Consider the following 10058-nt stretch of genomic DNA (forward strand, 5'->3'; position numbering starts at 1 on the left):
ACACTTGATTCAGGTCTACAGCTTAGAAGATTCTCAAAGACCTGAAATGGGTTTGAAGATATTCAAAATGTGTAGTGTTGGTGGTCTCCAAGAACAGGGTTAAGAACACTGAGTTAAAGGTATTCTGCATGTATGAATGGGAAATAATTTCTCCTGGTCGAAAGGACTGGGACAATTTTAAGAAATGGCTTAAAGAATGTATTTCTAGTAGAGATGCACCAATACTAAATTTCTCCGTGGATACTGATAGAATGATATTCAGAATGATATCTTGCAATGACTATACCAGTAATGATGCTCTGCACTGCCGCTTAAACTAAGGCACTACAGAGATCTGTCACGTCACATTTATGAGCGTCAAAATAGTGAAAATAATAGCTTTTATCTGCCGATACATTTTTGCATCTCATTTATTGTTTGAATTTTATCATAAAATGGACAGAATTTGAAAGCTGAGACTTTGTCTTATCAGAACTAACAAAGTTCTTTGTGATTATTGGATGGGAGGCACACTACAAATAATGTTTGGAGTAGAGAAAAAACCTGGACCTGGCAACCCTGGCTTGAACTACAGGTGATTCATAGAGTCAAATAGAGCCTGCTTTTATGCAGCTATTTTTTTTAACTATTAATGCATTATTGTCATGTTAACTTGCCCTAAATTCAACATGACAGATTTTCTTCACAGTCTGACATGTTTTTCAGCACCCTTTTGATTAACAGGATATAATTTGATCATTTAAACTGGTACACTGAAACATTTAAAGCCAGAAAAGATACAAATGTGTTATATACACTATTTCAGTGGTTCTCAAGCCTGTCCTGGAGTACCACCAACCCTGCACATTTTGTATGTTTCCCTCATCTATCACACATGATTCAACTCATGAGCTCATTAGAAGAGACTGCAAGACCTGAAATGGGTGTGTCAGATATAGGGAGACATACAAAATGTGCAGGACGGGTCGTACTCCAGGACAGGTTTGAGAACCACTGCACTATTTCATTCATGTAGGGACAAACTAAACTTTTTTTGAGCCGGGAGTTCTTGCAGTCAAAAATCATTAGAACACAATGACACATGATTGCAACTAATAGCTTAGCATAAATTATGGAGGTTCAGACTTCAAAGTCCTTGATTCTGCTTTGTATTTGCCCCATTGAAAGCACTCCATAGTTACATTACAATAACTATTTATTTGTGAAGAAGGCTACTGCATCCACATGTAAAACCATGCATGGCTCTTTATTATCAGGATGAATTAAAGATTGTATTTCAGTTTTTAAACATGTATAAATACTATAAATACGTCTGCCACTTTTACAATATAAATGGGGTAGATTTGTAGTGTCTGACTTTCACAGGGGCTTTGTAATAGAATTTTGGGCAGACTTCACACTGCAGCACTTCACACTGTACATCACAATTTTATGTTTTGCGCATGGGTGTTTAAATAAATCATGCTGCATGGTCAAAACAAGTTTGAACCCTATCCAGTGAGTCACCGAAGGGGGAAAAAAAACTCTCTACCAAAATTGGTCACACAGCCTGGAAAAACACTCATATATCTGCATTCTGGAACCCCGATATTTGCTCTTTGCTCACAGTGACAACAGCTTTTGGCAACATGTTTTTCTATGTCTCAGTAAAGTACTTGATGCAGTGAAACTCCTCATGCATATAAGGCATTGGTATGGCTTTTCTCCAGTATGCACTCTCTCATGTTTTTTCAAAGTACTTGAATGAGTGAAATGCCTTCCGCAATGAGAACATGTGTAAGGTTTCTCTCCAGTATGGGTTCTTTGGTGCTCTTTCAAGAAAGTAATTGTAGAAAATATATTTCCACACTCAGAACACACATGAGCTTTCACACCAGTATGTATTTTCTCATGCTTTTTCAAATATTCAATCATTGAAAAAGTTTTCCCACAAAAAGAACATGGGTAAGACTTCTCATCTGCATGAATTTTCAAATGTCTTTTTAGCTGTAATGCTGAAAGAAATTTTTTTCCACAGTGATCACAGTCAAATGGCCTTTCTTTGGAATGAGAGTGCTGATGAATTCTGAGATATGCTGCTTTTGTGAAACTCTTTCCACAATTAAGGCAGATGAAGGGCTTCTCTCCAGAATGAATTCGCAGGTGATTCTTAAGGATGTCTTTACGTGTGAAACTCTTTCCACACTGAGGGCACATGAATAACCGCTCACCAGTGTGAATTCTTATGTGATCCTTAAGGGTTCCTTTATGTAAAAAGCTCTTTCCACACTGTAGGCAAATGAAAGGCCTCTCACCAGAGTGAATTTTCAAGTGGTTCTTAAGCTGCCCTTTTTGTGTGAAACTCCTTTCACACTGATGGCACATGTAAGGCTTCTCTCCAGTGTGAATCCGTATGTGATTCTTAAGTTGCCCTTTTTGGGTAAAACCCTTTCCACACAGATGGCATGTGAAAGGCTTCTCTCCAGTGTGAATTCTCATGTGTTCCTTAAGGTTTGTTTTTTGTGTGAAATCCTTTCCACAGTGATGACACGTGAAAGGCCTAGCTCCAATGTGAATTCGTATGTGATCCTTGAGGTGTGCTTTCTGTGTGAAACTCTTTCCGCACTGAGGGCAAGAGAAAAAAATATTGGTTTCGGTTTTGTGAAGTATTTTTGGTTCTTGATTTTGATGCATCTCTTCTAGTTCAGTCAGTTCTTCACTTTCTTCTTTCACTTCCATCAGTTCTGAAATTAAATTATATAAAATTGTATGCATAATTATATACAATGCATGCATAATTATATACAATTATCTAAAACTATGGCAACAATCTCAAAAATATTTCCCTTAAAGACTGTGTTAACAGTAATATAAATCATAAAATGAATCAAGATTACTTATATTTTTACATGCCTAGTTTATTTTATAAAAAGGTTTAGTGAAAAGGGGTTAGAAAACAAGTTTATAACTGTGAAGATAAATGTTAACGCAAAAATAAATATATGCAAAGAATGTATGTCTAACAGGGCGAAAGTGTGAATGCATGCCACATATTTTATGCAAACAGCTCGCTAGTCACGGGTTTTACACCTGTACGTATGGACCATATATTCTGCCGTCTAATCAAAGCTCTGTGGCGTCTGGTTTTGCATTACGATTTGGTACTAAAGTATTTCATGTGCTCCAGCATACGCTGCTAACAACAAATGCATTCGTGCATTTTAAAGTGCTTTTAACGACAGTGTTCAGGTAAATTTATTATTAATAGTTTCATTTAAGTTACTTAAAACAGTTGGATATGGATATTGGATATTTTAAATGATCAGGATAATACTATACAGACGTTACTCAATTTAAAACGCTATACTACAACATTTACAACTGTTACCTATTGGCTTGCTTTCTTCCTCGCCGTCCATGGTTATTATAGTTAGTGTTATAGAAAGACGACAAAAGACCTCGAGTTACTGGTGTGGAGGATAAACATACCCCACTATAACTTGTTTTTACTGGGCAAGCCAATCCAGCGAACTAGTGGCTCTTCTTCTAGTATTTTCTGTCAGACTGAACGCCATATAGCGCATTACCGCCATCTAGAGATTTTGACGTTTTAAAAACCCTCATCGAATTTTGATATTAAGCCAGAGAAAAATACGAATTCGAGGAGAAATCTCGAAATTCCAGCCTATCGAAAATCCGCACGCTGAGGACATCTGCTGGTTAAAGGCGTGTAATTGCAACGAGGACACAGCAAAACATTTTCAATGGTAGTAATTCAAGCCTGAATATAAATAAATAAATAAGTTAATTAATTCCTCATACGATTGAAACAAAACTTTATTATTCAACTGTAGATATTAAGTAATTTATTTAAGTGTCATGTTTGTGATTTTTATTTAGATCAAGAACAGGTCTTGTACATTGTAGGCTATGTGTTGTCTTTTTTTCTGTTTTATTAACTTTTATAAAAATGTAAATCGAAATAAAAACAATGATTATCATATTATTTGACAGTGACTAATTTGAAAGACATCAAATCAATGTGTAATCAAGAAAAATAGTTGATAAAATTACTAAAATAGGAATCAATGATGTTTGACAGGTATCCTCTTACCATAGCATAGCCATCTAGGGTTAGTTCACCCCAAAATGAAAATTCTGTGATTAATTACTCACCCTGTCGTTCCAAACCCATAAGACTTTCGTTCATCTTCAGAACACAAATGAAGATCTTTTTGATGACAGAATGCTGTCAGATTTTCTTCCATAGACTGCCTTTGTACTACCACTTTGATGCTTCAAAACTTCATAAAGAAATCAGAAAACTAATCCATATGAATTGAGCGGTTTAGTCCAAATTTTCTGAAGAGAATCAAACATAAGCAGAAGCTCAACCTAACCTGAATAACACACAAGAACAAACCTCTTCCGGAAGCTCAAACATGCTGCGTAACCTCGTTCTCATGTGTTACACAGCACATTTGAGCTTCCGGAAGATGCACTGTGTATTCTGACACCTTTCTATCAGAACCAGCATTAACTTCTTGAGCAATATGAGCTACAGTAGCCAGGGCTGGCCCAAGCTTTTATGGGGCCCTAAGCAGAATTTTATTTGGGGGCCCCTCGGTTAAAATAGCCTAACTTATGATAAACAGTATCTTCTTACATAAAAAATAAATGTAAATGTACAAAGTGGACAATATTAAATTACTTAAATAATGACATAAAATGAACAGTTCAGATGGACCTGTAGGAAGATAACAATAATAAATGTAATAACATTAAAGGAATAGTTCACCCAAAAATGAAAATGCTCTCATCATTTACTCACTCTCAAGTTGTTTTAAACCTGAATGAATTTCTTTCTTCTGCTGAACACAAAATAAGATATTTTGAAGAACATTCTTTAAAATATCTTATTTTGTGTTCAGCAGAAGAAAGAAATTAATACAGATTTGGAACAATATGAGAGTGAGTAAATAATGACATAACTGTCCCTTTAAGGACAAGGGCAGCATGTTTACTATTGGCTGTTACTTTAAAGGAACACTCCACTTTTTTTGAAAATAGGCTCATTTTCCAACTCCCCTAGAGTTAAACAGTTGAGGTTTACCGTTTTCGAATCCATTCAGCTGATCTCCGGGTCTGGCGGTACCACTTTTAGCATAGCTTAGCATAGTTCATTGAATCTGATTAGACCGTTAGCATCTCGTTAAAAAATTACCAAGAGTTTCAATATTTTTCCTATTTAAAACTTGACTCTTCTGTAGTTACATTGTGTACTAAGACCGAAGGAAAATTAAAAGTTGTGAATTTCTAGGCCGATATGACTAGGAACTATACTCTCATTCCAGGCGTAATGATCAAGGAACTTTGCTGCCATACCATGGCTGCAGCAGGCGCAATGATATTACGCAGCGTCTCTCACAAATGTCTCCATGGTTGCAAGGCACACTCCCTGTGCAAGCAGGGGGTCACAGGCGCTGCAGCCATGGTACGGCAGCAAAGTTCCTCGATTATTACGCCGGAATGAGATTATTACGCCGGAATCTTCTAACACATCAACTTTGAGGACAAAATGTTCACTTGCTGCCTAATATATCCCACCCACTAACAGGTGCCATGATGAAGAGATAATCAGTGTTATTCACTTTTCCTGTCAGTGCTTATAATGTTATGCCTGATCTGTGTATGTTTCATGAGTTTACACATACATGAAATCAAATATAGTAATTTATGCATATTCTGTCTTTAAATGAACCTGTTTGCTGCGCTCATGTCTGTTAAAATCTTCTAACTGATTGCTGCAGGATCTAATGCTATAGTAACAAAGGGTTTGTAGTGTAAACAGATCAATGGCACAACACAATTGTTAGATTCAAATGACATTATGCTATTTCATGATGATAATAAAACCATCAACAGACCACCATCATTACCTGATGTCATTTTGTTTTAGCTTCCTTCGCTACTGCAAACACACTTTCACAGCAGCCAAAAAAGACAAGCATTTAATAAGAGTTAAGAGGCCAACTAATGGAATCACTAATCACCATTGTGGTGACTTCAAATGAAACACGTTAGAGTTAAACCCCTGTTCATTCTCAGAAAGAACTGTAAACGTCAAACAAAAATAAATCAAACTGGTTAGTAATAAGTGAAACTGATAATGCTGTTTATGGAATCCTCCTCTGCTGAGATCTTGAGAGATTTAATGTCTTCTTTTATCTTCAGTTGATTTCATCTAAGGCTGAGGCCTGAAGTCAGTTGTAGTTCTTGTGTTTCTGCTCATCTCTTTTTCTGTTCTCTTCTTTCCTTCAGTAATTCTGTTTGATAACAGGCTTATTAAGGCTGAGATGACTCTATACTTAATATACACAGATTTTGTGGCTCAGATAAGGTCCAGTTTAGGTTTATTTCTTTGCTCTTTGCTGACATGTGGCATTGTTATGACCTGCTTGTGGCCCAGATCTGGCAAACAGAAGAGGCCCACACAAGGGCCGTCGTTCCACGCAGCATGTGGGCCAGATCATCATGCCACATGTGCCAGATGTGGGCCGGATCTGGGCTGACACAATGTTGCCATCTGGGGTTGTGATTAGTAATTAATTAGTAAATTATTTACTTCCTGCATAGTTACTTATTAATGATGGACCATTGTTCTAAAGTGTTACCGATCTTCCTACAGAACGTGTAGAGGCTTCCCCACCATTTGTGTATTGTGGTATGGATTGCTTTGGTCCTTTCATGACTAAAGAAGGGAGAAAACAGCACAAAAGGTATGGTCTGCTTCTAACTTGATTTTGTTCAAGAGCCATTCATATAGAAATGTTAGAAGATATGTCCACAGATGCATTTATCAACAGTCTACGGCGCTTTATTGCAATTAGAGGCACAGTAGGGCAGATCAGATGTGACCAAGGTACCAATTTTGTAGGCACAAAGAACAAACTGAATTCAGCATTACGGGAACTTGACCCAGAAATGCTTACTACTTTTCTTGCAGATAAACAGTGTGATTTTGTTCTGAATACGCCTCATTCCAGTCATGCAGGCGGTGTATGAGAGCACCAAATCAAAACTGAATAGAGCGTTTTTTAATGCTACCATTGCCCTTTTATCAGGCAGGCTCAATGATACTTCATTGCACACTTTGTTTTATTAAGCCATGGCAATAGTCAATAGTCGCCCCCTTACAATGGATAACCTGAAAGACAGCTAAAGCTTAGAACTGCTCATGCCTAACCATCTGATTACAATGAAAGCCACCGCAACCTTACCTCCACCAGGAAAGCTAGGAGAGGACTTGTATGCGAAAAAGAGATAAAGACATGTACAGTACCTTACTGAACAGTTTTGGAGTAGATGGAAAAAGGACTATCTTCACAACATTGCTGCTAGACAATGCTGGCATGCTCTGAAAACAAATTTTCAAATTGGTGACATAGTCATAGATTCAGGGGCTTGGGCCCTTCATTGGGGTTTTTGTGCCCGTCATTGCTGCTTGCAGCTCAATTTTGTACTTATTTTTGTGGGTTTAATTATGTATGAAGTCTGCACTGTCTAAAAAACGGGGACTCTTATTTTGCTGGGTATTGTAATCTACATATTGATACTGACTCCCGCAGTATTGAACGGGAGAGCACGCTCATTGTTACGGTTCTTTGGAGTTTTCTAAAGTTTGCCAGTTTGTTAAGCACCCCCCAAAAGGCATAAGGTGAGTATATTTGTTAACTTTTATTTATAATGACTGTTTTGTGTAACTTGGTGTATGTGGATAATAATGCAACCAAGAGAGAGTTTAATATGTATTTTTTGTACTTTATTCAGCTCTTACGTTAAACAAAATGTTAATTTATTTTAAATTTAATACATTTTTAATCATAGAATAAGATCAGGCAAAAACCTGACATGACCGTCAGAAGGGCGGTAGGTGGAGATTTGTATTGGCCAAGCAGCCTATCAGTGTGCTTCTTGCAATTGCATGATTCATCAGTGATGGCTAGATAGGATGATCGATTAATACTACCATAACAGAAAATAAAAATGGATATCTGAAAATTTATGACAAATCGGTCCCGTAGTTTGCCACAACTGCAACCATCCAACAGCAACTCAGCAGACTTGCCAGGTGCCAACACACCAACACCGACTGATCCTCTGCCCTCGCCCTATGGCTCGAGCACACCTGAACACCCAAGAATACCTCTCAACCTTGGTGAGGATAAACTGAATCAGGTTAAGAAGTTTTCCTCTCACGACTTATGCTCATTTGTTGTGTCATGGTATAAGTCGTGGGAATACTCAGTGGAAGTAGATGCTGCATTTGTTTTTCGTGTAGAAAATACTTAATTTCATAATCAGACTTAGAATATATATAAAGTATGGCACTCTTGAAAGAGAGAGGAAAACAGACTCAAAGTGGGCAGGAAATTTCCACCCTGGTTAAAAGTAACCAGTTAGCTAGGGATCGCTACTATCTCTCCTCTATAGTGGACATGGTTGAATTTCTTGTAGTGAATAATTTGCCGCTCAGGGGAAGCACAGATGCATTTGATAGTCTAACAGAGGGTGGGAGTGGACTTTTATTTGAATATAGCCTCCGCAAAGACCCAGAGCTTAGGAGTGTTGTACAGATAATACCCGGCAATGAAATGTACACTTCTCACAACATTCAAAATGACATTATTGCAAACACGAACAGTCTGGTGACTGAAGAAATTGTTCGAGAAGTTGCAGACTCATGGTAGATGGGACACATGACCCAACCGGAAGGGAAAATCGTTCGTTTTGTCAAGGACAATTGTCAAGTTACAGAACGACTTCTTTCCATGACAACTGAAAAAGGGGAGCCCAAACCCTGACCAACAAAGTAATTGCAGAGCTTGAAAAGACTGGCCACAGTACTTCTAAAATAATGAGCCAGGTGTATGATGGGGCCTCCCTTATGTCTGGGAAAAACAGAGAAGTACAGAAAATTTTGCAGGACAAATTAGGACGAGTGGTTCTTTCCATGATTAAAGAAGTATCAGAGACAAGTGCTGTGAATCTGACTTCTTAGAGCTGTGGAGAAGGCCCGACAACACTGAAATGCCAAGACCTTCCAAGTGATTAACACACCATAAACAAAGGTGCAGATGTGCTTCTTGATTCAGTGCAAAATCGAAAGCCTAATTTTTGCGCAATAATGACGACATAATGATTGGAATTGTTTTGTAGTATAGGCAAAATTAAATGATACCGATGTAATTTCTAAAAGAGCCCCTGAAACTCATGTGCCCCCCCTGTTAAAATGTTTTGGCGCCGGGGCTGGTATTTGTTTGCCTATTACCCCTCTAGTATTTATATCTCAATGATTCATGTGTTCCTTGTCAAGTCTTGTCCTACACGGATATACGTTTGGTGCTGCTCATTCTGTTCCCTGGTTCGCTGGTCTCTGTTGTGGTTTTTGTTGTTTATTTTGTTAAACTCTTTGTGTTTGGATCCAGCTCTCCCTCATTTTTGAGTTAACCAAGCGTTCTGAGAACATTTCTTGATTGGTGGGAAGGCAGGCCTGTTCACAGAAGCTGAACATGAACTTTAGTTTAAATGGTGAAAGAGTGCAAGGTAAAATGTAAGTTGCCAAATATTTCATTTTTGACAACTGTTTTATGATAGAAATGTTAAACGACCATCAGTAATATCCAGTAATGCAAGCTTTTTTTGGTCAAATTTCGCCATTTTGAATTGAAAGTATACACTGTAATTTCCATGTAATTCATAACTGAATGTGAGACAAGAAACTGAGCCCTTTTTGACATATTAAGAGTGATTAAGAGTGAGTGTGTGCATATTTTAAAATAAAAACATTAATTGTGAAGAAACATTTGACAAAAAATTCCAGTGCAAGATCAATGCAAGTTATCTGCATGATATATTCTGAAACACCTGACGTAAAAATAATAAAATTCATGAATGCTAAAATTCATCCCACAGAAAGAATGTCAGGATCTGTGTAGATTTAGTTTCTGATCTATTACTGATATAAAAAAATGACATCTGCCAGTTCATCTCTCCAAATGATGCTGTTGCAGTTTTAA

General features: G+C 37.4%; 1 protein-coding gene across 1 annotated transcript; it reads right to left on the bottom strand.

Moving 5' to 3' along the window:
* Positions 1–1221: 1221 nt before the first annotated feature.
* LOC127503212 (gastrula zinc finger protein XlCGF8.2DB-like) lies at positions 1222–3541 on the bottom strand. The gene is made up of 2 exons (XM_051876745.1): positions 3368–3541; positions 1222–2723 (listed from the first exon to the last, which is right to left on the bottom strand). The coding sequence occupies exons 1-2, from the start codon at positions 3396–3398 to the stop codon at positions 1603–1605; spliced, it is 1152 nt and encodes a 383-aa protein (XP_051732705.1). The 5' UTR covers positions 3399–3541; the 3' UTR covers positions 1222–1602.
* Between the last annotated feature and the right edge of the window lie 6517 nt (positions 3542–10058).

Source organism: Ctenopharyngodon idella, chromosome 2 (genome assembly GCF_019924925.1).
Source record: "Ctenopharyngodon idella isolate HZGC_01 chromosome 2, HZGC01, whole genome shotgun sequence".
Taxonomy (NCBI): domain Eukaryota; kingdom Metazoa; phylum Chordata; class Actinopteri; order Cypriniformes; family Xenocyprididae; genus Ctenopharyngodon; species Ctenopharyngodon idella.

Excerpts from the sequence above, each read along its gene's own strand:
- LOC127503212 (XM_051876745.1), bottom strand. The coding sequence starts at position 3,398 with ATGGACGGCGAGGAAGAAAGCAAGCCAATAG. Across the intron at positions 2,724-3,367 it reads GGAAGAAAGCAAGCCAATAG|AACTGATGGAAGTGAAAGAA; the intron begins GTAACAGTTGTA and ends ATTTAATTTCAG.